The sequence below is a fragment of the Leuresthes tenuis genome, unplaced genomic scaffold (genome assembly GCF_036924035.1).
Source record: "Leuresthes tenuis unplaced genomic scaffold, fLeuTen1.0.hap1 SCAF_6, whole genome shotgun sequence".
NCBI lineage: Eukaryota > Metazoa > Chordata > Actinopteri > Atheriniformes > Atherinopsidae > Leuresthes > Leuresthes tenuis.
Window position 1 is genome coordinate 17,426,385 of NW_027325360.1, and position 26,475 is coordinate 17,452,859.

General features: G+C 43.6%; 1 protein-coding gene across 4 annotated transcripts; it reads right to left on the reverse strand.

The window, feature by feature from the left end:
* Nucleotides 1-612: 612 nt before the first annotated feature.
* Nucleotides 613-26,404, reverse strand: ap1b1 (adaptor related protein complex 1 subunit beta 1). 4 transcript variants are annotated; one of them, XM_072387933.1, is made up of 22 exons: nt 26,315-26,404; nt 24,408-24,468; nt 22,639-22,744; nt 22,402-22,537; nt 21,766-22,011; nt 21,384-21,574; nt 21,050-21,271; nt 20,795-20,915; nt 20,615-20,710; nt 19,043-19,158; nt 17,803-17,968; nt 17,069-17,167; nt 16,251-16,510; nt 15,863-16,073; nt 14,110-14,139; nt 13,883-14,020; nt 13,652-13,797; nt 13,439-13,568; nt 10,328-10,412; nt 9,745-9,831; nt 9,008-9,162; nt 613-2,130 (listed from the first exon to the last, which is right to left on the reverse strand). In XM_072387933.1, the coding sequence occupies exons 2-22, from the start codon at nt 24,442-24,444 to the stop codon at nt 2,056-2,058; spliced, it is 2,853 nt and encodes a 950-aa protein (XP_072244034.1). In that variant the 5' UTR covers nt 24,445-24,468; nt 26,315-26,404; the 3' UTR covers nt 613-2,055. The 4 variants fall into 4 exon arrangements, with proteins under 4 accessions (XP_072244034.1, XP_072244035.1, XP_072244036.1 ...); XM_072387934.1 differs by lacking the exon at nt 26,315-26,404 and adding an exon at nt 26,231-26,289; XM_072387935.1 differs by lacking the exon at nt 26,315-26,404 and adding an exon at nt 26,248-26,268.
* Between the last annotated feature and the right edge of the window lie 71 nt (nt 26,405-26,475).

Sequence of the window (26,475 nt, forward strand, 5' to 3'; positions counted from 1 at the left end):
TGCATAAAACATGGAGATCCAAAATGAAAAAAAAAAAACAAACATTAATTTCCTTGGTAGTTTGTCCCTTTATCCAGTCTGAGCCTTCCCTCATAGATGCAGTGAAATGACGCCCCCTATTGAGAGGCTCTCATCACTGAGGAGCAACCTAATGGATGATTCATTTGTAGAAGAGAGCCCGACGCTTGCCACAGCTTTGGGGTATTGACTTTTCTCTGGTCAGCGATTCTACACTGCCGAATACAGCGTTTGTTTTCCACATTAGCTCAAACAGTGGAAGTCCTGGTTACGCTACAAAAGCAGGATGGACTGCTGTCCCACTGAGAGGACAAGGCCAAACACAGAGTCCGAACGAAAAGCTGTGGACATTAAGTCTGCAAACGTGGTAGCTGGTGACCCATGAGAGAAGAGCCCTGAACATCTCAAAGGTCACCAGCTTTTATGAAGTGTGATATGAAAACAATGCACAAAGAGTCTCTGGGCCTCCGGGAATGTGGACTTTATCAAGCAAACAAAACAGGACAAATGTTTCACATCCTGTCATGCTGTGGCATCAGCAGAGTGCTTCGGTTTTAATGTCGAAATACGGGGGAAAAAGGAAACAGCTTGTGGGTTCATCAAGACTTTTAATAGCTCTTTTCAAATGATGTACACACAGTGAACAAAATCAAAATCAATCAAAAAAGACATCCGATTAAACATCTGATTTTTTTTTTTTTATACAGCATTTAAATGAATCAGCCATCACCACACACACACGCACACACACACACACAGAGAGACACTCAGAATTCACAGCCTCTACTGTAATCTACAAAAGGTAGTTAGTGTAGGTGCATTTGTTCTGTGGAACCAATAAACAGGGCTTCTGTGGAACGCCTCAAAAACAGTTTTTAATGGATCAGATGTCGTCCTCGCCCCGTTTTAGCCAAGACAGTGTGCTACCTACATTTACGCTTTTCTTAGTCGAGAGTGGAACAAACAATGACATGGGGTTTGTCACCTGGGCCTTCATCTCCAGTTGGAGAACTCTGGAACTCAGGAGAGCTGCTCTGAGACACAGAAAGCACAGAGGCTGAGGGCCTCGGAGGCTGTCGCCGACGCAGGGAGCAGCAGCAAACGTGAATTCCTCGCACTCCTACGCCCTTTCCAGCTTGCCACATGTACGCTAACAAGACTACAGACACAAAATAATCAAACCATGGAATGACTAAACAAGAGAGCGGTCGGCGGACACCTGCTCCTAGTCTACAGAATGTCAACACATGGATGTGAAAACGAAAGAAAAAAAAACAAAACACACCAACAGTCTTGCACGCACGCATCAGACATTATGATTATGGGAACAGTCGAGGATCCAATCCCACTGCTCCACAGACACTAAAGAAAACTCTATAAAATGACAAAGACAACAATAGTGTAGTTTAATTATTTATGTGTCTCTTGTTGGGCCCTCACGGCCAACATCCACCACACACAGGCATAGGGTGGGGACAATTTTAGTCTCTTTCTGCCTCATCTCAACTAAATAAATGGGAATGAAGTGATGAATCACCTGCTGATTACAGATGATAAAAATAGACTGAAATTTGCAGAGAATTGCAGCAAGAAAATGATTAGAGAACATCATGCAGAGAAAGTCACAGGGACAGAAGTCAGACAGCCGTCTGTCCCCAAAAGAAACAGGATCGTTACCGGATGGGCTCAGGAGGGGAAGAATGAAGCTGCTCTGTTAATTAAGCTGGAGATAACATCATGAAACTGAAGCAGGTGCCGGAGACCAAACTTAAAAGGAGGGGGCTGGATGAGGCTGGGCGAAAGAGCAGAGAAAGAGTCAAAAACAAACGAAAAAAAGCCAATGATTGAAAATGTCACAATAGATCATTAACGACTATAATGGACAGAGACCGCAGATAAGCGCTGCAGGAAAGGGAGGGGGGGCGGGGGCTCCTGCACTGCGTGAAGCTGTGATATGGTTCACAGGTCAGGTGAGAAAGAGGAGATGCCAGGCGTGCTCTGTGAGGGAAAGAGCTGGCTGAATGCACGGCTGGCGGTTCAATTCTTCAGCACCGCCTCGTAGCTCTGGAACACGCACTGGGAAACTTCTGCAGCTCTGCACTTCAGCGAGACCTGAGGGAGAGAAGGGTGGAAGAGGATTTGATTGGGAACGTTTGACAAAAGGCAAAGGTTAGGCAGCTACTTTAATAAAGAAAAGGAAGGGGGAAAAAAAAAAGCAGGTTTATGAGGTGGGATCAAAAAAAAAAAAAAAGAAAGAAGGGAAACAGTTCAAACCAAGCAAAACGGGACAGATTAAAAAAAAACAACTCAGTATTATCAGCCAACTTTATACATGAGCCTTTTAAATGATATTTTAAAAAGTTTTATGAGCTTACTGAGGTAAATCAGGCAGGGTTAAATAATCACAGCGACACTTTTCACCAGGAGACCACATTCATTATGCTCCACGTGGGAATAAAAAGAGCTTTGGATTAAAACCTCGTAGATTCAGTCTTATCAAGCACAGACAGACCTACTGACAGTAATATAGATACATCAGCTCACTGGAGGAAATAGAGGCGACCGGCCCACTCTTTGATGTCAGTCTCTGCTGGGAGAAGGTCGCGGATTTAACAGAGCCTCACAAAGGCTGCACCGCACCCAAAACACAAGAAAACCCAGCTGTGTTTTACAGTAACATGTCTGCATGTCTCTGTGGAGGTGGTGGAAGAGAGCAATTTGCATTTTTCTTGACGTGACAGCGGAACGCTTCAATCACAGCGATGCAGCTCGCTCTGCTCTAATCACTCCCACCGCTTTGAATGGCACTTGTTCCACTAAAGAAGAGCTGGGCCAGTTTGTGGTGGTGGAGGGAATTCCAAATGTGAGGTTACGGATAATTAATTAAGAAAAAGTACAGGCAGAGAAAGAGCGACCAAATCCCAGCTTCCATGTTAAAAAGCGATGGATTGTTCAACTTCTTCTCCGTTTCAACAGCCAGGACATGATCACCCACATTTCTCTGTTTTAGTGTTCATTTCACTGGATTTGAGGATTTTTTTTTTTTTTGCCTTTGTATCATGTTCACTAATCCTCCATCATCCTGATTACATGGTTCTGTGTGCAGTAATTTTGCTTTAAGCCCTCAAATGCCTGTTTGTTCCTCTATCAACAACACTCACATATTCGAACGTTTGCGCCATTATCTTAATTACAGCCATCAGTCATCCAGCAGAAATCCGATGATGTGATGGACTGTGCTACAGCGGTTACCACAGGGTAGCCGCACAGCCTCCCTCGCCCCTGCACCGGTACACGGGGCTCTTTACTAATGTATGCTGCTGCTGGCAGCGTTTAGACAGCCGTGCTCTTATCAGCGTGATGTGAGGAAACGCAGAAGCTCCACATACAGTGCAGAGGCTGCGACTGAGCGCCTTAAACTGCGCACGTGAGCTCGGCTTAAGGCTTGTTGCTAAAACATTTTTGTGTCAGAGCATCAAGGCGGGGAAATGATGAAGACGAGAGGGAGCGTTTGGGTCGAATATTTGATGGAATGTGCAGCTGAAGTCTTCCGAGCTTTTCCTTCGTTGCCATCTCACCAAAATAGACGTCAAGTATCAAAAGTGTTTCCACACAGCGACTTTGTTCCCAATGCTCGGCTGCTGAACTTCTTTTCTTTTCGGCAGTGACGCAGCACTTAAAGAGTGTGGAAGTCTTTGTAGGGAGCAGGAAAACGAAGCCAAGTGCAGACAGCAGAGACAGGATCACATTTGATGGTGTGATACAGGATTTGGACGATCAATCTACAGACAGGGGTCGAGGATGTTCGGTGGGAGATGCATAATAAAACATTTACAAGCAATTAAAACTGGTTGCTGGTCCAGTAAGCACAAACAATCCATCAAACGGCTTCATTATCAGACTTCCTGGAGCATTGTAGATATGATGAACTACACCTGTGCTTAAAATATTAGGGGTGGCTGCTTTATACATCCACAACAGTCTCGAAGTCTTCCATTCTACTACTTCCATAAAACTGAGTGCTTGTGACTGAGAACAGAAGGCGAATGGGCGGACAGACCGAGCAGCAGCAGACTGGACATTTGCATAATTCTGAATTCATCTGAAAAAAAAAAAAAAAAAAAAACAACAAAAAAAAAATGGCAGAGAACAGCACAAATGATCATTTCATAGATCAGCTCACACATCCCTAACAGGATCTACAAGTAAGGGTGCAGAGGCAAAGTGATGTGGTGAAAACCATAAGCTGGATGCAGAGGGCGAGAGGGAAGAATCAAATTTGTATTGGAGTATAAATTCCAGGGGGAAAAATCCAAACCAGCCTGCTGTAAGGTGAGCCTGTATCTCCTGATGGAGCCATGAAGCTGAAGCTTACAGAATCATTCTGAAAGCATCAGTTGATTTTTCAGCAGGATAACGGAAAAGTCCAGATGGTCCCACGCAGAACAATGACCTAAATCGCAGCTCCTAAAGGAACCCTGCGAGTCGCAGTCGTAGTACCGTCACTACGTGGTGACAGTAGTCTACAGTTTTATCGGCGAATGGACTGAAGCACCATTCCTTTTAATAACACTGCGCTCATCAGGGCCATATTTCAATTTGTGATACATCTGCCCAACCGTCTCAAAAACTATCGTCGGACAAGCGGAAAAAATATGGACGAGGTAAGAACCGATTGAAATGTTTCAGGCCCTTATTAGCGTTACCCGTTTGCACGTTGGCAGGTTGAGTGGTGGTCGTTCCTCTGCCACGAACCCCGGCAGACGTGACTTTCTGTTGACTTAGAATACTGCAAATATTCTGGTACAATCAAACTATTCTTTCTAAGATAAGCAAATGCCCGTTTCAGCTAATCAAGAGTCCGAGCACAGCGGGGCTTTGCACCCATTAGAGACGGCACCAACAGAGGTGTTCAGGAAAAAGGACACGATGCAAAAGACTGGCAGGAACACGCCGACGGTCTGCTGGCGTAGAGGAATGACACGTGTGGTTTTTGCGTGTCGGGGGAGCTTAGTGATTTTTTTATTTCTGAGTTCACCGAAAACACTTTGAATCAGCTCAAGAGGTGGGCAGAGACAAAAAATAAATAAATCAGCCAGCATCACTGGTCACATTGTTGCCATGGGGACAGGAGATGGCAGATGAGAACACCCATGCTTTACTATACAGTGCACGAGAGCGATGAACTGACGCCATGTTAGGACGTCATTTCGGCTCCAACTGATGACACACGCAACCAAAGTGAGAAGGGAAGAAGGGGGTTGACTGTAGTGAGGAAAGCTGCGTAGAATTATATATAGAGAGCTTCAGCTTTTCTCTTTTTGCCAGCTGGCCTGCGACTTGGCACTTCTGCTGTGCTTCCACCACCTTCACAAAGTTGTTTTTGGCTCCAGCATGCAGCTGTTTTCAGCTGAAGGGAGGTGTGAATGTGTGAAAGAGTGGGAATGTTAGAGACACACCACTCTTATATATGACGGAGAAAAAAAGAGTGCGCCCGCTTTTCAGTTCTAAGGTTTCACATATCAGGAGGAAAAAAATTGAATAAATGAATAATCAGTTTTACACCATCTTACAACTGGGTAAATACAGCCTGGAATTAATAACACATGACCTTTTACTCAGTGCCAATTTAATATAACTGAGCCAAACTGCAGAAGCAGTGCGTTTAAAAACTATGTACACCCCATGAGTCAGTAGATTTGTACAACCATCTCAAGCAGCAGTAACTGGAAGGAGCTGTTTTCTGTATGGCATCAGTCTCTCCCATGATTGTGGAGGAATGTTGCTTCAAGTCCCTAAAGTTTGAGGTTTGCTGTGTTTGGGATCGCTGTCCTGTTGAATGACCTTATTTCAGCCAAGCTTTAGCTGTCAGACAGATGGCTTCACAGCTGACTCCAGAGCACTTCGGTATACAGAGCAGTTTATGATCGGTTCACGGCACAATGTTTGCAGAAGTCTTGTGGTTTGTTCAGATGCAACTTTACAAACCCAAAGTCATGCTGCCATGGTTCATTTTAGAGAGAAGAACCTTTCTCCTGACAACATTTCCAAATAAAGTCACACACGTTCCATGTGCAGTCACGAATGTTAATGTTTAACACGCTAACTGAGGCCTGTAGAGTCTGAGATGAGTTTTTTGCACTTTTTCTGAGCATTTTACAGTCTGACCTTGGGCGTGAACTTCCTGAGGCGTTTGTCTGGAATATTTCCCACTTAGAAATAATCTTTCTGATTATAGAATGATGGGCTCCAAATTGTTTGGAAATGGCCTTTTAACCCTTTCAAGACTGATGGGCAGAAACAACTGCCAACAACTTATGATGATCAGTTAATCAGGTGCATTTGATCAACATCACCTGCCTGCAACTTAACCTCTTGATTCATATGGAGGCAGTAAGGTGGACTAAGTTTTAATAATTGGAAATTGTAGTTACCCAATTTAAAGATCTGGTAAGGACCAGACCGTTTTTTACGGAGCCATGCAGAGGACCGGGGGGGACTTTGCGAGATCATATGAGATCTACAATTAAATCCAGAGTAGTTAGGCTCATGGAAATACATACAAACATGGAGTGGGATAAATTTATTGAATTTTATTTTGAAATGGGCCTAAAATACAGTGAGATAAAAACGGTGCTCAGCAGTAGACACGGCTTTGAAATTAGCGAGAGACACCTCAAAAGATTCCTGAGCGAGAGAGGACTTTCTCGACGAAACACCGCGAGAAAGTTTTGCGCAAAACTTTCTTGGGATCTCGCAAAACTTTTGCGAGATCTCGCAAAAGTCCGTCCTTTTTTTTTTCTTTCCCACCCATAATTTTTTTTCCCCCCCAGTGTCCTCTGCGGGGCTCCGCAGTTTTTAACCATCCCTTGATATACAAAACCTTCAAACTGAAACATGGTGTACTTTTGTTTTTACTTAATTACGCGGCGCATCCTTCTTCCACTACTAAATTGCTTTCCTTCCGTCCACCATAACAGTGCGTTTCCACTGTGTCTAACATCGCTGTCCTTTAACAGAACACTCAGATCTACCCTTAATGCATGCACACTTGCATCGCTCAATAAACTTAGTTTAATCACTTTTCAATGTTTAATGAGCTGGAGTGAACAAGAGGCAGTGTGGAGTGAGGAATTGGGCCACGTCTAAAATACACTGGTAAGTAGTGAGGCATCATGGGAGAGCTGAAACCAATCAAGTTTGGAAATATGTGAAAAATAGGCCAAGCTACATTCAAACCGAAAGAACGGACATCGAACACGCTCCATATCCCTCTTAATTCGAATATAAATGTTTTTTGTTTGTTTTTTTTTGTCTACAGAAGCACCATAAAGCTCTGGAAAAAATGCATTGCAGAGCTTTACTCATTCAGGTCTAAAAATAGCTGCTGACAAAAGGCTTTGGCAGCTTGGCTTTAATGTTCCGTGCCAAGAGAGCGGCGGGACCATGCAGCAGCTCTAAGGAGCCAGCACAAGGGTACACACGGGGCACGAAGCATAGTAAACGTGATAAGTCCAGGCCTGTCTCCTCTATACAATCCAACCACAATGAGGAACAATTTGGATTTAAAAGTCAAACCGAAAAGACAGAAGGAGAACATAACAGAAACAAAACAAAAAAAAATTTTTAAAAATCTCCTGAATATTTGATAATCCACAAATGGATGCACCGAGATATCAAAGGCAAAAAAAAAAAAAACATGCACTCTTTTTTTACTTTTCTAGCTGAACAAATTTATCTTTAATTAATACACAAGTCAGGCTTCCTGCTACAGCAGCTTAGGCTATGAAAAGGCGTGAATCACTTCAGAAATTCAGAGGATTTAATGAAGACTGTCTGAGTGACTGACAAATTGGCTGGGCGAGACCGGGGTAAACAAAAAGACAGTTAATGCCACCTTATGAATAAAACATAACGCGCAAGCACACTGAGTGATGAGCAGGGAGGAGAGTCGCACCAAGGTCACTGCTCGAGACTGCTGACGCCGAATCTCTGAGCCGAACGCAATTCGTCAGGAGCGGAGGAAGTGGCTCACAACACCACAATGGACACGCAAGAACATGACATCCACAAGGCATCCACCCTGCGGCACGTTCATCAATCTCCATCAGGTCTGCTTGTTCAGTTGAATAAGAACGTGTCATTTGTCTCGATCCCTGATGTGGTGCGATGACGATATTTGTTCATTCATTCATCATAGCGACTTAATTCAGTAAGTAGGTCTGAAAATAAAAATTAACTGAACCTGTGGTACACTCTTTAAGGGAACTGAGAATTGTAATCAAATATGTGGAGTTTGGTTTAGTGCTTCTTTATAGACGCTTGTTACTTAATTGGTGGATATTGATTACAGCCTCCTAAAATTTACTAAGGCTGCAGATTTGAAAGTGGTTAACACCGGCGCCTCACAGCAAGAGGGTTCTAGGTTCGATTCCCGGCAGGGACCTTTCTGTGTGGAGTTTGCATGTTCCTCCCGTGTATGCGTGGGTTCTCTCCGGGTACCCCAGCTTCCTCCCACTGTCCAAAAACATGCTTGTTGGGTTAATTGGTGTCTCTAAATTGTCTCCAGGAGTGAGTGTAAGTGTGGCTGGTTGTGTGTCTCTGTGTGGGATATGCAGCTGGGATATGCTCCAGCCCCCACCCCCCTGCAACCCTGAGTTGGATCAAGTGGGTATAGAAAATGGATGGATGGATGCAGATTTGAAAGATGTCCTCTAAGCATATATCCACTTTTCATCTGAATAAACACATATGAACATGCAAATATCTGTTGGTCCAGATACTGAAAGCGTTTTGGTTTCCACAGTAGTCCGAGTTGTAATGAAAAATCCCTTTAGAGAGGGTTTTTGGTCACATTATCCACATATCCAGACACCAAATTTAACTTCTCACCTCATCTGCTTTAGGGCAAGAAACTGCAGAAATGATTATGATTTCCTACAGACCCACTGATATTAGATTTACGGCTAAAAGTAGTACGAGTACTCACTGTGTAATTTGGATTTCCTGCCTGCACCCTCAGCTCAGCCAGCGCCCAGATGCCATTGGTGAGTTTCATGGACTGATACAACATGTCCTGGCCATCCACTGTGCGCTTGGCTATGGTGAAGATGTTGCTGCCCTGCAGTTTGTTGGAAGCAGCGTCTGTTAACAGAACACAATCAAATATGAACACTTTTCCTTTCCTTTACTGTCATTTTTATTCAGTTTTGGTTTAGCTGAGATGTTTAATATGGACACCCTCGATGACTCCCGTCATGCTCCGCGGCTTTCTGCAGAAACAATCAGCAAATGTGCCAGACCGTGAAGAATCCCGACCCCCCCATCACACTAGAACATTTGCACTCCAGGCTGTCTGTGCAACAAAGACAGACACAAATTCCCAAATTAACTTTTCCCCTCAGCCTCGGATGTGGACTGCTCTCTTTCTGTTCACAGAGTAGAAACTCAGTCTGTCGGGGGAACTCTCTATTAAGCGCTCATTAAGAATTCTTCTACAGTGCAGCTGCTTTCACACTTGTGTAAAAACTACATTGTGACACATATATAGTGACTGCAGCTGATAAGCTCCCATCAAATACCATTTGCTTCATTAGCAGAGATCTGATTTGCGACCAACGAGGCTCCGCAAAGCTATTTTCATGTAGAAAGATGCTGCAGGACAGCGCTGCACAGTGATGTGTTATACAGCTGCTGCACTCCATGTTCTCCAATCAGCCTTCTTACCTGAGCTGAGATGGCAGTCTTTGATCTGAAACTGGGACTCATTGTCATTAGGAATGTCTTTCCATGTGGCGAGGAAAACTTGTCGCTCTGTGGATGAAGAGATGTAATCACAGGATGAGTCCTAACAAAACGCAGACTAAATCAATCGTCAATAATAGTGGCATTCGTACTATTGTTTTTTGTTTTTTTTTGTGCAGGTAGAAAAAAAACAAAACAAATCCAAGTAGCATGTGAGTATTTCAGTTTCACTGTAGACAAAAGGCTTCCTGCTGTGGCTTAGGCTCTGGAGCATTAGCTTGCAGCCTCAGGCAGCAGTCGTGCTGCCAGCCCCAGCAGAACGCTCCACAGGGAGAAATACCAACAAGCTTTCACCAAATAAATCAAACAGCAACAAAAAAAAAAAATGAGAACACAGTGACGCTGCTGGACAATCTGGGAGTAAATGTGCGTCCATCGAGCTGTGACTGTTGGACAGTCGCATCTACGTCACGCACGCATCAATCTTTCAGCGAGGGCTCATTACTGACGTCAGTGGGGCTTCAAAGGGCTTCTGAGCAAAACAATTTTGTAGAGAAACACTCACCCATCTTCCCGTCCTCAACTAACAGCATGCTCATGGGGTACTGGCAGCTGAAGTAGAATACATCAATGTTGTTCTTAACAGCCACCTGGAGGAGAGGAGAGGAGAGGAGAGGAGAGGAGAGGAGAGGAGAGGAGAGGAGAGGAGAGGAGAGGAGAGGAGAGGAGAGGAGAGGAGAGGAGAGGAGAGGAGAGGAGAGGAGAGGAGAGGAGAGGAGAGGAGAGGAGAGGAGAGGAGAGGAGAGGAGAGGAGAGGAGAGGAGAGGAGAGGAGAGGAGAGGAGAGGAGAGGAGAGGAGAGGAGAGGAGAGGAGAGGAGAGGAGAGGAGAGGAGAGGAGAGGAGAGGAGAGGAGAGGAGAGGAGAGGAGAGGAGAGGAGAGGAGAGGAGAGGAGAGGAGAGGAGAGGAGAGGAGAGGAGAGGAGAGGAGAGGAGAGGAGAGATACATGAGTAATTACTCTTCAAGTGTCCTTCACAGACAGCCAATGAGCCAATAGAGGTTGTCCTTCTAAGATTACTGCTTTTAATTAGCTTTGGTTTCATGTTCAACCAAAAATGTTTAATTAGAAATTACTTTTATTGCTCGAGTCAAACTGAACCTCTGAAAAGTGCACATGAATGTCAGACCTTTGTTTGTGCATGCCGCTTTCCACTTTCTCAACAATAACACTTAAGCTGTCACAACCTTAAAGGAAAACAGCGTTTCAAAGAGCTTCTAGTGATGTCGGCTGTCGGGATTTTGTTTTGGCTTTCAGCTCCATTATGAAGTGCCGCCGTAAATGTCCAGCGGGACTGAGAACAACAAACTGAAGCAGCGGCGGGCCAATTACGTGTGGTTTTGAGCCTCTTCACCGTGTCAGCCATCGATTGTCTCACAACAAACAAAACAGACCGAGTTATTCAACCCTTTCGTACAAAGAAGTTCCACATTTTAACTTCGAATTCACTGCTGAGTCAGTCAGATTAATGAATATTAATCATTTCTTCTTCAAATGTCTCCAAATCCCCAGAGAATATTATTTCAGCTTTACATCAAAATCATCACGAGTTTTCAAAGCAGATGATGAAACACCATCAGCTTCTCTTTATCATTCTTCTTTTCAACAGGACATACATTTTTTTTTTTTTAAATTTAAAAGCCAACTTGCAGAATAAACGTATTAAAATCTATTAAACCATAAACACACTTTCGAAGCAGCTTCCAAAGGATATGAAAATAAAGATAAAAATGGAGGGAGGCAAAAATAGCAGACATGGTTAGAAATATAGGATCGATTAAGGGCCAGGCTGAAAAGTGAGAAGAATCCAAAACTAAGAGAAAAGAGCTCATTTATGAGCCTAAGCTTCTCAGATGGTCTCGAGCATGAGACTAGGAAACACACGAGGAAATGTTTAATAAAGAAGACACCTGTGGTAACGAGCATGAGGGACAGTGACTTCAACCCCAGGATGGCAGAGGAGTGGCTCGTGAATAATTCATTCAGGCATCTTATTTTTGAAAGCAATGCAGGAATGCATAAACCAAAAGTGAACTTTCAGCATGCAAGAATATAGCAGCATCTGCTTGGGTCAGAGTGATGAAGATATCATCAGCGGGGGTGTTGCTTGTAGCGTCATTGTACCCTCGTATTTATACAGAGCACACAGCTATGCTAGTTGGGCCAACTATGATTACTGTGAAAAAATGAAGAGGTGCGCTTTTCTGTGTCGGGAGGCTGTCACAAGAAGTTTGCAATCAGCTGCACAATTTGTCTCTCCAAGAAGGGATAAACAAATCAAAGCTGTAATTAATAATGGTGAGAAACTGCCAAAGCTTTAGGAAAAAGAAAAAGATGTAACCACATTTCAATCAACTGTACTTGTATCAACGGTTCCAGACAGTAGTTGGAATACGAGGTAAGGAGTCTTTTCTGTTTTAATGGAGGTACATCCTTTGCTCACTTGGAGCACTGCTGGTACAATACTGATGCAGACCCTCTCCTACATTTTCTTTTTCACGTGAAAAAGCAAAAAAAAAAAAAAAAGCTGTTTTCTGCGCCACCAACTAACTAAACAGATGAAGGGACAAGATTGTCTGTCTGGTTGAGTTTAGAAGATGATAATAATGATGTTTACAGTACATTTCTCTGTTTTCTTTGTTACTGTAGGTTTTTTTCTGCTGAAATGCCAGTGGAACAGGTTGGGAATGACTGACGGCAACAAAACGGCCACGAAACCTGCATCCGAAGGAACTGCAGCATGTCCCCTGAACGTGCCGATTTGTGACGAAGGCAAGAGCGCGAGCAGATGTAGCAGCGAATGAACAACCGCTCCCATCCATCAGTAGTTAAAAGACCTCTCAAATAATATCATAGGACAGCATCTTCCATCACGATGAGGGGGAGAAAGTAAACCCCTCGAAACAAACTGCACGTGGGAAATTGTCAAACAGACAGCGGGTCACATCAAAGCAGGGCCCGGAGGCAGCAGCGTAGAAAGGTTAGCAAAGCTGCTGAGGCCAAGACAAACAAAGGAGCCATGTGTTGTGAAACCACTAATGGCCGTTACCAGCTCCGTCAGCCCCCCCGACACTCTTATCTTCTCTCCGCAGCTGCACATAGCGAGCATCCGGTTAAAAAGATCCAGCACCATGATCAAAACACAGCCGGGCTCTGCCGCTCTTTTTCATTTTTCATTCATTTCACTTATTTCTAAACAACCTATCAAAACAGCTCTGTGGTCTTTTTCTTATGTTTTCATCTTGATTCAAAGCTTTGGAGATTCAACAATATGACTGCATAATGATGAGGATTGATTACTTATTGGTTTCAGTCATATTTTTCAGGACAGTATCGCAGCAAACGTTTCTGTTTAACCTTCAAAGTCTTGACACAGCCGCTCATACGTCCAGTTAGCAGTGAAAACATCATTTCCGTCTCCTGGTGTGGCCAGTTGACTCCCCTTAAACTATGCCTCTGGTCTGTCGTCTAGTTGAGCTGCTTCTCTATCAAGTATGACCTTTAAAAGCTCAGTCCAGAATTAAGAGAGCACAGAAGTGTGGAAAGAGTTCAATTCTTGAACCGCAACAAAAGTGCCCGGAGTAAAATTCAGGAGTAACGAACACTGGGAAGGTGTTACCTGCAGGTTGTTGATAGGATCCATCTTCATAACAGGTCCAACAGTACTGAGGGGAAGCGCCACTTCGATACTCTGGTTTGGGCTAAGAGGGGTCAGAACCTGGAGCGGACCAGCTGGAGCAAGACCAAAGCTAAAGAAGAACAAGAAGAAACAGCGTCACAAAATGTGTCTCGAACAAAAAGCTGAACATCGTTGGACAGAAGGCTGACCCACCTGTTTCTGTTAAACTGGATGGCGAAATCAGTCATGACACTCATTGCTTTATTAGTGAGGGTCATCTCCATTTGGATCACTCCAGCACGCCGGGCAAAAGTGCCCGATATTTCAAGCCCCTTGGCCTTCATGGCTTGAAGCCAAACCTGAACATAGATCCTTTATTGTAAAATGGATGCCTGGAGATACACAAGTTCCTTCTTAAGCTCCATCCAAATCCAATTAACTCACTGTTTTGGCGGGCGTGTAGGCTCCCATAGGCATCCCAACTCCACCTCCAAGATCAAACAAGTCATCCAGACCACCGCTGACAGGGGGAGTGAATGAGGCTGGCATTGCAGCTGGAGCAGCACCAAAACCGGCCCCCATCTGTGGGTCCCAAAGCAACATAGAACACATTCAGTTTTACCCTGTATTATGTGATCCAAGACAAATAAATCTCTAATTAAATCACTTACAGCAGGACTTCCTCCAAGATCTCCGCCAAGCTTAACATGGGGAAGAAGCACAAAAAAAAGAGGCATTATTAATGATCTAATGCCACGCTGAATATCACTCTAGATGGTTTAAAGAGGTTTGATGGAGGAGTGTGAGGGTCTAAGAACAATCTCTCAGTGATCCATAACAGCTAGAGGGTTTACACTATTAACAAGTGACAGTGACAAGGTGACACCAGTACATGGGAACTGCTTTTTTTCGCTCCTCAGCAGTTTCAGATGAGCGTCTATTGAAACCCAATAGCTTTCATCCAAATGCTACTCAATGAATCTACGGCGGTGGTGCAGTGGCTGAGGATAAAGTGGAGAAAAAACAAAAAACTACCAACACAATTCCACTGAGTGGAAAAGCTCGACTAACGTGGAAAGAAAGCAGCATTTTGACACAGAACATAAGCGTGATTTACTAAAATCCCACCAATACGGAGTGGAAAAACAATGCAACACAAAGTGCAAACAGGCACCGATTACTGCTGGGGGGTGACTAGTCAAAGGACACGTGGGGTACAACAGGGGACAAGAAGGACTGGGTTCTAGGCTGGTGCTGAGCTTAATGGTCCAGCGTGGTCCTGTGGACCAACCTCTGTGGGGCTGTAATCTGGGGGCGATGGGGACTGATGTGGGGCCTGAGGTGACTGAGGCGTGTCCGTCCGCAGGGGAATGGGTGGCTGATTGAAAGATGAGACAGATCGCACAGCCCGGATACAAGATTAAAAATAAATAAATAAATTTTAAAAAATGAACTCACGGATGCTGTGTTATGCTTATTTACACATTGAGGCAATACAGGATGATGAGTGAAAATGTCAAGACTGATGCAAGAAAAGTACACGTTTAACACTTGGGATTAAATAGCCCATATTATGCTTTATAAAAACCTCAGTCTTGAGTGTGCGATTTCATTTTATTCATTTTGTGCATGTAAACCACAGATTAAACAACTCCTGAACACCATCAACCACGTTATTGGAGCTCATGGCTTTTCCTCTATTACTCATCTATAGCTTCTTATGAACCTTTCCCACGAACTAAAGACTTCTGGACTGTCCTGGTCCCCAACCCGCTCAATTTTCCACTGCACAGATCAGGGGCCAAATAAAGTGCCGGGAAAATATGTTACCCCCTAAAACAGCATCTGGGCAGGCAATTGACACCCCCCACCTCTCTCTTAGTGATCAATCCTTAACTGGGAAGAGTAAGCCTTTGGTGGAGGCTGCTTTTATACCCACAATAGCAGTTTCTTCCAAAAGTGTAACTTGGATAAACTAAAATTGTACCAACTTTCTTTTCCTCCCTCCCACCTTTCGAGTGTGTTGCTGGCATCAAATGCTACAGGCTCTTATTTTGCTAAAGCTGGCCAGTGAAGGCTGAACTGAACCTCATCTGCATGATATGGGCTCTTTAAGATAAATCTTTCATAATAGTCTGATATTTTTCTGAAATAATGTGCCCTCTCCCTCTGTGTAGTTACCGGCTCAGACTCATCCCCCATCTGCAGGTGCAGCATTGAACAAAGAAAGAAGAACATAGAGCGTCAAGAAAAAAAACAAAAAGCACAGCAAAAAAAAAAGAAAGAAAATGGAAAAAAAAAGAAAAGGAAAAAAAGGAGGATAAAACAGAAAGATACATGACTGTCATCGGGTCCCACGAATTCATGAAAATGCACAGCCTTTCAGACACGAACAGCTCTAAAAGTGGTGTGGAGAAGACATACCAGGCTGTCTAATCCTCCACCGAGAAGGTCCATGGCACCCATCTGCATGCCAGAAGAAGGAGCTGGTGGCGCTGGAGCGGTGGCGGTAGGGGGTGTCAGGTCCAGATTGAGCAGATCCCCCAGGAGGTCTCCCTGTGATGGGATGACAGCAGGGGCTGCATCGGAAACTCCTGCAGCAGAGCTCGTGTCTGGGCTGTCAACGCTCTCCCCGCTGACAAGAGAGGAAAAGAAGATAAAGGAAAATCCAGAAAGGTTCTTTTTTTTTTTTTTTTTCATGAACAACTGTCTTGCATAAGACGACGATCCTGGGGATGTCATGATCCTAATCTGTTATTATAAGCTGCTTCTATAAATATAGAATAGATATAGATAACTGTGTATGACTCACGATCCAGCACTGCCGGGGAGTCTCTTGTGCTGGACACCACGGCTGCCTTCAACAAAGGCACTGGGAGGCTTGTGGTAGACAGAGGCCAGAGTACCAATGTGACAGATAAGCTCCTCCAGCAGGGTCGGTTCAATCAGATCCGTCTCCTCAGAGATCAGGGGCTTCTCAGCCAAGACCACCTCTTTGGCAGCCACGGGGTCTGTGGAGAGCAGACGCCAATAGATGTAGCCTCGGTCCCTGAGGTCTGGGTTATCAGAATCCTGTAGAAAGACATGAAGGAATGATGATTATTATTCATGGAGTATATTTAATACATGCTTATTCTAAAAGACTCGCTTCCGTGTTGCCCCTGGTATGAAACATTGAACAGCGACTCAAAGGTAACAAAAAAACAGTCAGTCATCCTCAGGGTTGTGCGAGGATTTAAATAATATACGAGGTAGCTTGACACCGTGCGGTTTTGTTAGCAAAAAAAAAGAGAAGCTGCCCAGGGTTTCTACAAAGAAAAGTCAGATTAAAAGTAATTGAATAAATAACTTGTCCTATTAGGGCTCTTTCAGACACGCGCTGCTTTGCATTTATTAGACAGGAACTGGGGCTCAGATTCATAAAGTCCTTCTAATAACACAGTGTTTCAAAAAATGGAAAATTCTTCAGGGGAAAAAATACGACAGAAGCCACGTTTGATGCTAAAAATGACAAAAACTAAAAGAGGAAAGACATGGGTGGAAAACGGCAGACAACAGGACTGTCAAATGCATGTAGACCGATAACTAAAATATGAATTAGTGCTTTGTTTTGTTCCTTCTTTGTCTCACCTGTGTAGCCAGGCTTAGAACCTGCTGAACGAGCTCCTGCGTCTCTGTAGGCTTTTTCAGGAACAACTTGACGATGGCAGTGAGTAGCTGCAGCTGCACCTGAAGGTCACAAGGAACACGGACAGTAAGTTACAACTGCTCGTACTTCAAAACATACCGTTTATATAATTTTTATCTAAAACTGCAACGCAGTGGTAAAATGCACCCTAAGGTGGATCTTTAAAAAAAAGCTCTCTCCTGATTCACAATAAAAACAGTCAATAAACATAGCTGAAACTCATTTTTACTTCTACAGGAAGAGATACGTTTCCTGGAAAGTCCTGAGTTACCAAACGGCACAAAAGGAAACATTTCATGCATAATTTATTCCCCACTACCCACAAAATCCCTTGAGCAGAAAAGTTCTCCTGAGAGCAACTTTTGATCTATGCCGAACCTCATGAGCCGCGTCTTTAATAAACTCTGAATTGAACTGACGGTTCGATGTATCCCGCAGCGAGCTGTGGCAGACTGTGAAAGTAGTGCCTCTTCTATAAAATTGTCCAATTTATAGCTTGACATAAAACGGGACCCATTCTTTTTAATGCCTCTGCATTAAACAGTTGAATAAGCTACCACAAGTCATTAACTTTCCCTCCTTTTGTCTGTTAAACAAAACTCGGCTTGGCGGGCGGGACGACCATTAAAATGCTGACTTTCATTAAAAGAAAAACAACAACCCCCCCTCGACACACCTGAGTGCTTTCATCGTGGAAACCCTCCAAAAAGCTCTCCAGCAGCTCGTCAGCATTGTCGATGCGCTCGGCGTATTCTCCCACAATCCAAATCATGGCCGCACGCGCCTCTGGCTCATCCAAGGAGTCCAGGTTCTCACACAGAGTGGCAATCACACTCTCATACCTGGGAACGGCAGCACGGGACATTACATGCAGGCAAATGTATCAGGAAAGTTAAAAAAATTAAAATAAATACTGATAATCATCACAAAAAAAATCTAAATTTGAATTGCTTTTTGGTTGGCACAAGGGGATTTAAACTGATAAAAGAATAACTACCATGTTTTACTTAAAGTAGAATACCGGTGCCTACTTTCCTGTATAAAATGCATTTTCCAGCAGAACAGCATTAGCATGTCTTTGGCGTCGTGTTGGCAGCCTGGAAAATCTAAATTCAAATCTATTATTTACTTTCCTTTTAGCAACGGTTCTATTTTTGGGCCTTTGATGCTAGATGCCCTCTGGAGTGGTTGAGGTACTTCTGATCTACATAAAGTCTATGGTAATAATTCAAGTCATTTGCATGATGATTTTACATCAAAGATGGCTGAGGAGCAAAAAAAAGGAAAAAAAAATAATAATAAAAAAAAGGTTGTTATATTAATAGGAGGGACCAAAGTTTAACTGGATAGTGACTCATTTAGCTCAAGGCGTGAGCCAAGCCGGGCTGGAAGCTTTGAAAAGCTGCTCCCTGTGAGGCTCATGACTACAGGATGATGGTGCACTGCTGCGTGGGTGGTGTTCCTGTCTGGCACATGAATCCGCTGCACAACACAAGGGATGCTCCAGCCAAATCAGCCTGACCTTTGACCAGGTGCGACCGCAGCGGGGTGCCGAAGGACCGGTCCGCTACACTCTCTCTTGTGGGAGAACGCTTTGTGTGTCCGTCTGTGGCTTTTATTCTGGGCATTCACATAACTGAAGGAAGTCTGTAGGTAACACATCTTACACTTTCTTAGACCTAAAACTTCTCAATGTGTGTCAGAACTCTACAAACTGAGTTCCAACTTCCACTTTGATAAAGTCGCATATTAAGTTATTGGGCTGCAGCTGTAAAAAAAAATAGCCTCAATGAAATAAGCGAGATACAGTCAATAAACCAGAAAAAAACTTTTCAACTTTCACTCCTGGATTTAGTTTACTAAGCGTTGACAAAATGTCCCTAAATGACCACACTCGTGGGTTGGACCAAACTTACTTGTTGGGGTACTTGCGAAAGATGTCCTTGATGACCACAATGGCCTCCTGCACCACATAATTGACCTTGGTCTGGATGAGATCTAGCAGGGTGCTGACACAGCGCTCTGCCGATTGCTACGAGCAGAGGAGAAAAAGAAAAATGTGTGCCGATGAGGTCCAGGCCCAGAACATACACACAAACTGTACATATACAGTAAGGAGCTAATTCACTGTTTCGCAACTGTGGTTCAACAGGACAAAAAAAGGCAGAAAATTGAAATGAGGATTACTTTCACTTGAAAAAGTTGACCTTTTGTCCCTTATTGGTTACTCTAAATGTTTCTCTTAAGCTCTGATGAAAGCAAATTTAGAGAGTTCCATGGCAACAGGTTGTACGTGTTGAGACAATCATTACTTAAAACAAGTTCAAAGTTAGACAGCTATGTTTTACTGAGATGTAGAGCTAAAATGGTTTTCATTTTTTTCCCCCATTCAGCATTTGCAGGAATGCTCTTAGATCAGGGCTCCATCACCCAAAGGTGGAGGTCAGCCAAGCCATTCGTCCCCGACTCTGTAATGGTGTAAACAGGCCTACTGCAACGCATTCGCCAACAATGAGCCAACCATGCCACCTAGCTGACAACTGGCTTGCTAACTGGTCTGCTTTCATCATGGAAACCAAACTGGCCTGCACGTCAGAATCTGCTGAACTTAGTTAAATAAACAAGGAAGAAAAAAAGAAAAAAAGTCAAACAGATTTAATTCTATGACAACTCTATGGCATCATTAAGATGTTGCTGGGGGTGATCACAGTCCTGCCAGATGGACTGAAAGGACAAATCAACAATCTTGTGCCACAGCTGAGGTTTATCTTTTTTCAACCGATAGTTTTCCAAATGTCGCAAAACACTTTTCTCCACCATAGGGAGTCTCTTCCTCCCGGCTCACGCTGCAGCAATATCTCCGCTGAGCCCTCAGCAGGACATACCTGCCACGAGACTGTAAGTTGTCCAGTTTAAGAATGTTGATAATTCCACAGCTGGAAAGTGCCCAAAACATCTAATGTGCGCAGCGTGCACCCATGTAAGCAGCGTGTTTTGGTTAGAACAAACTCTGCAGCGTTTGCCTTGTTAGCGCAGTTAATTAATGTTTTCAGTGGAGACATCCCCAGCATCAAAGAGCAGTAAACGCTGCTCATTTCTTGTCATTTTCAGAACCAATTTCATTCACTTGATGATCATTTTAATTATTCGTGTTTAGCCGAGTGCTTAATGATGCATTTTTCTTTTTATGTGACAAACTAAGAACGGAGATCATTTTCTGCTTTGCTGAGGTTCGGAAGGTTTTACTGGACTAACGACACAAACCTGACAAGCAGCAAAGCACGCTCTTAACAAGCCTGGAATGGAAACGTCAACAAAGTGATGAAACCTCATGGCTGTGTCTGAAACTCTGCTTTACTGGTGCATATTCATGGAGCTCCGTGTTGCGATCTGACCGAGCTCAAGTACAAGCAAACAGGAGCACAAATAAAAACTTCTGCTTTGCAGGTGAACAACACCGACGGTATTTGAACATAATCTCCACCCACCTCCACTTTGATGGCACAGCGGCCAATGGCCCTGACCGCTTTACGCACAAAGTCCACATCCACCTCGGTGGCATACTCCTTCAACTCAGCCAGCACCTACAGTGGGACAAAGAGCTGTGTTATTACCTCTGCATAGAGGCATCCTAGGAGTGTAACTTACTCTGGAGGCGGGTGTGTTACCTGGGCAATGTTGGCTTGAGATGCAAGGCGAATCATGATGTCCAGTTTCTCCAGTTTGACATAGATTGGGTCATTGTACTTCACAAAGAAAACCTTCATTTCATGTTTCATGATCTCTGGGCTAAAAGACACAAAACATAAAACAAGCTCGTATATAAAGTGGCAGGAAGGCCACTGCAATACAGCAAATTGCAAACAACATTTATCAAGGTCTTCCGTTTGGGACGTTTAAAGAGATCGTCTGCCCAGACTTACCGCCTCTGAACGATGAGGTTTATGTTTCTAAGCGCCACGTACTGCAACTCCGGCTCCGCGGAGAGGAGTGTGACCAGCGGAGGGGCGAGCTTCTTCAGCAGAGTGCCATAGTAGTCCAAGTCTTTGGGCAGCATCTCCATGAACTTCATTAAAACTTTGACGGCTGACAACACCACCGCAGAGTTGGCATGCGAGAGCCGAGGGGTGACGCGCTCACAGATGCTGGCAAAGGATGATTACATTTAGAGAGAAAGAAACGACAATTAAACGGTCCGCAGGGAACACGATCCAACTGACACGTAAGAGGAGAAAATGTGGTTGCACCGTCGCCTACCTTTGGGACTCACGGTCATCACGAGGTGTGTAATTAGCCAGACAGTCTAGGATAAATATCTGTCCCCACTCTGTGCATTCATTAAGAGCCGTCAGCAACTTGTTTATGGTCTGAGGGTTCAGGTCCAGCAGATTACTGTTGGGATGGGACTCGGCTATCTCAGACAGCGCCGCGACCGCATTAGCTACAACCTAAAGATGAGGACATGGGCTTGGATTAATGTTAACTGAAATAAACGGCTTACATGAGACACTTGCACAAAGATGGCTTTATACAGAGTTCTGCACCTCGAACTAGGGTTTGTAAACAGCTGCTGGAGGTGGAGTAAGACACCTGGCTGGCTCAGTGACTACAACATTTAGGCTTCCTGAAGGAGTCATACCATAGGGTTGGAGTCAGAGATGAGATCTTTAAGGGTGTCCAGGAAGCCTTGGTCCTCCACCAACTGGGCATTGATATCATGGAGCTTTGCGACACACACAGCCGCCGTCTTCCTCACATAGGGGTCTTCATCCTTCAGGCATTTTCTAAGAGGCTCACAGAGGTACTCGGTGATCTTGTCCACACGAATACATCCCATTGTACGGACAGCAAGGGCCCGAATAAGAGGGTTGGGGTCTTCACAGTCCTGAAAGAGCGGGTTCACAAAAGTACACAGGTTTCATGTCAAACTCTTTATTCGTTACTCTAATATAGTGTTGAAGCAGAAAGTATATAATCACACATGTTGATGTTTGAATGCTTCTGAAGTTAAACAAGAGGAAAAGGTAAAATGCTTGTTGAAAAACCATAGAAGTTGTGTTTATCCTAAAATGATATGCTGAGGTTTGGCAGATTCATATTCATATGGGAAATAAAAGCAAGGGGACGTCCCACAGCTGTGGCGAGGGTTGCCCACAACAGCACGAACGAACAGATTCAATATTTATCCACATCAGAGGTTTACAGACCCCTGGAAATACCAATACATTCGAAAACTTTCTGTTACCAAGAGAGGGTCCCAATGGTAAAACTTTACCTTAACAAAGGTGTTGACAGCCATGATGGCCATGTCTGGCTGACTCTTGGCATAGTTCATCAGGTAGAGGTAGACCAACTTTTTCAGTTCCAGGTTGTCCGTTTGCATGCAGTTCACAACATCTGGGAACAGAGCGCTGCAGGAGGAACAAACCGTTATCCGACTGCTGGCTCAAAATCGGGGACTATGCACTTAAATCCACTGTTAAATATTCTGACGATGTTTCCCGCTGCTCACCTGACATCCTTTCCCACTGTCATCGATGCAATGACTTTCTTTACAGCCTCCTTCTTTTTCTCTTTCTTATCACTGTTCAGCTCGGCCTTGAGCTCAAAGATCTCCCCTGCACATAGAAGCAGGAAAAACGAACATCGTGTAAGGATGAAAGAAAGAAGTAAGCAGTGGCGTGCAGTAGTTTCTGCACTGCAATGAGCAAACTGGACTGTAGACTAACAGACGCTGGAAAAGTGATACATCAGAAACCCTCATGAAAACTGAATGAGTGGGTTGGCTGAGGTGGTTGTCAGTGAAGTGATGGAAGGTGCTCTAAAGGAGGCACTTTCTGTATCTGATACACTACAAATGTTAGGCCAGAACACTTTGTGTCCATTTTACCCAAACATAAAATCCTAGAATGTTAAATGTCTTTAAAGACGCATTGACTGAACATCATTCCATCTCAAAGGCAACAGAGACCCGCTACACTGACAGATGCCAGTATTCATCTGCTACATTCTCGGTACAGTTCTTTACCAGCAGAACTCGGACGCTTTTAATAACTGATCACAAAGCCATATCAACACCTCGATGTCTCAACAAAACTTTTCCGAAGGTTGGAGTTTTATTGAAGAATGGACTTGTTTGAGACAGGTGAACCTTATAAACAGGCAGTTGAGTGTAAAGGTGCAGCAGGACATGCTGATTGGGCCTTTAAAGTGTCTGAGCACTGGTGTAAAAAGCTCCAATAACATGGTAAAACACTGATCTCTATGGCAGCTGAGATGCCAAACTTTTCCAGTTGTTACGACATCGTGGTATAAAAGATTGTCGTTTGCTCCTTAGTGTATTAAATACAGTGGAATCTGAACAGTGACTGTTGGTTTTCAGTAAAACATCATGTCATCGTGGGAATCTTTCTCCAAGGAAAACAACAGAGTGTCTTTAGTGTTTGTTTACCTCTTCAGGTTGCTTTATACACAACAAAGTAGACAAGAAAAATGTCTCGACCCTGGAAATTTCTGACTTAAATTTGATACCACCCATGTAAAAGTTTCCCAGCTATTGTAAACTATCTATTGTAATCTCCTTCACGTTGTTGCAACACTGCAGGAAAGATCCACAAAAAAAAGTTGGTACGAAGAGAACGATGCTCTTCTGTTTCAAGTAGCCCTTAAAAAGAACAAGGAGTCTTCACTCATAAGCACGCATTTTCCTTTTCTCAGCCCTTTCTCTGACAGCTCACATCACTTCTGGGCTTCCGTGGATGTGATAAGAACAACTTCTCTGAGAACCGAGTCTCCGTTTGTCTAACTTGTTCCAGTGTGTATTATAAGGATATGCACTGGTAGAAATACAATACACTACTCAGAACTATGTTTTTTATCTTATATACATTTCCGAAAATACTGCTCCATTTTCACAAGACTGAAGGTCTTCACCTGGCGTAGTAACACTGGACATTGCATGTTTTTGCACCCACCAAAGTTTCTCCCACATGCTTGGAAGAGGAGGCCGCATGCTAACGTGAACGCTAATGTTGTTAGAAATATTCTGGCATTAAGAAACAGCTTTAAGCTCCCACTATGTTGACAAAGCTTTTCTTTTTTTTTGGCTTAAATAATAATTTTGCATCGTTCTGTTGACAGTGTCACAAAATCCAAAAAGCCAAAAACAATACACAGCAGCTCGCCATGGTTACAAGATGATAACCTGCACCTTCCCACCGAGATGTTTCACATCCTGAATAATGCGGGTTCCTATATCTACAAACAGTAAAACGATCAGACCTTTCTTGGTGGTGGTGAAGTACTTGGAGTCCGTCATCTTGGATCCGAATTGTCGGGTCTCCTAAAAGGGATAGAAAGGATGAGAGTGGGCGTCCGTGGTTACTTTGCCCGAGTGGAAACTTGCAGTATCACAAGAGCAACAGGAAATACTAGAAGTGCAAGTGAAGGGAAATAAAGGGATTTCCTGTCTTCTCCTGAACAAATGGCAGAGGTCTATTGGGAAAGAAAACAATGGATTTTGCTGAGAAACCAGATTCCTAACCCCTTTAAAAATGAACATCTTAAGTCAGCTTGACTTGGGCCAATAATAACTCCTTTAGAGAACTTTTCCTGCGGTATGTGATGATGAGAACTTTCTTTTCCTGTTCTCTGATCCCCGCCTGAGCAGGCACCTCTCAGCTAGAGATCTTTGCGAGTACGTACAATAGGACTACTTTTACTTCAACTTGATCATGTCACAAGTGTAATATGAGAACACATATGGCTGATTCACGCAGTCATTACGTATATTATTTTGTATTCATTTCTGTTAGGTGTTACTGCGCCTAACAGAAATTAAGAATAAGTTGCTCTGAATACGCTACAATGTCTACAAATATCCGTCAAGGGTTTGTGAAACTGATTCCATGCCTGTGGAATAAATAAAGACCCCATTAACCCTGAGATAAAAGCACAGCAGCATGACGTGACAACGCTTCAGGAAGCAGTGAAACGTAAAATGAGGAAAAACCCAACCACGAAAAATAATTATTCTTCAGAAAACATTTTTGGAAATGGCTTTTTGTGAGGGTTGAGATGTGCTTTTCGTGTTTGCTTATGTAGTTGTTGTGCTTTCTTACATGCGAGTTTTAGAGAAAATCTGCTGTGTTCACATCAATGAGATCTATTAACAGATAAACCTTTGCTGGATACAACGTGTCATTAGTGCCATGGCCAAAAGTATCATCACAGTCAAATCTCTGAATCAGGTGAAAACAATTGGGAGGATATAAACTGCATCTTTAAAAACGTTTCTGTTTTCTAAGAGAAAGCAGCAGGCTTAATGCTGCTCTATGTGTCTCAACTAATATCAGCCGTTAGCATTCAGTGTAACTACATGTGTGGCTGGGGCCTGTAAATTGTCACTGTTGACTTGCCGACTGTAACGATGTATGAACAAACTAATTAAACTTAGCACCATTAATTGGTTTTCAGGTGGCTGTCAACATCCGACAAGTTGCTAACTAGCCATAAGTTAACAAATGCTATGGTTTAGCCATTGCTGACGTTTTATCTAGCTGTTTACGGCGCAAATTTAACGATAAATCATGCTACTGTCTCGCCAAAAAGACACTAAACTAGTTGTATGCTTTTACAGAGTTTGCAAATGAACAATAGGAATATCTGACACCAGTTGACCTCAACATATACAGTTAAATTAACTACGAAGTACAGGAAAACTTTGCTAACTGGCTAGCATCAGTGACGTTAGCATAGTAAACTCGAAAGTGTACGGATAAAAGCCCCCTAAATATACTGTTAACCGTAACGTAAAGTTCGTCAAATTAGTGCAAATAGGTAAGCGACTGACAATACTTCTCGATATGGTACTTACGTATAACTGATTGGCCCATTCCTGCATGTTTGCAGTAGTTATATTAGATGAATGAGACTGATGCTAAAGGCTAGCGGTTCGCCTGCTGCAGTATGCCTGTCAGTGTCAGCTAGCACCCGGCTACTGCTCCAGCTAGCAGAGCTGAGACATGACCTTCTAAATCGGGGCTTAAGGAAGCCTTTGCCGGGATAGTTAAGCTCTTAATCTATCAGCCTAATTCAGACCTTACCCAACGAATTAGCGTACCTTCTGGAGTTGTAATGAAGCTCACCACACAAGGAATTAAAAGCGAAAATATCTCCAAACATCTTACCGTTGCAGGCGTAGTAGGAGCTGTGATGGCCTTCGCACCCTCCCACTTGATTTACTTCCGTCTTTCTACAAAAGAACAACTGTCAAGCGGCGTCAGCTTTCATTCACAAGCTTTGCCGTCATAGATTATATGTTGGGATTTTAAGGGGCTCGGGGAACCCC

Coding starts and splice junctions, on each gene's coding strand:
- ap1b1 (XM_072387933.1), bottom strand. CDS start 24,444: ATGACGGACTCCAAGTACTTCACCACCACCAAGAAAG. Junction 17,168..17,802: donor TCCACGATGAAAGCACTCAG/GTGTGTCGAGGG, acceptor TGTGACCTTCAG/GTGCAGCTGCAGCTACTCAC. Junction 14,021..14,109: donor ATCTTGGAGGAAGTCCTGCT/GTAAGTGATTTA, acceptor TGGGACCCACAG/ATGGGGGCCGGTTTTGGTGC.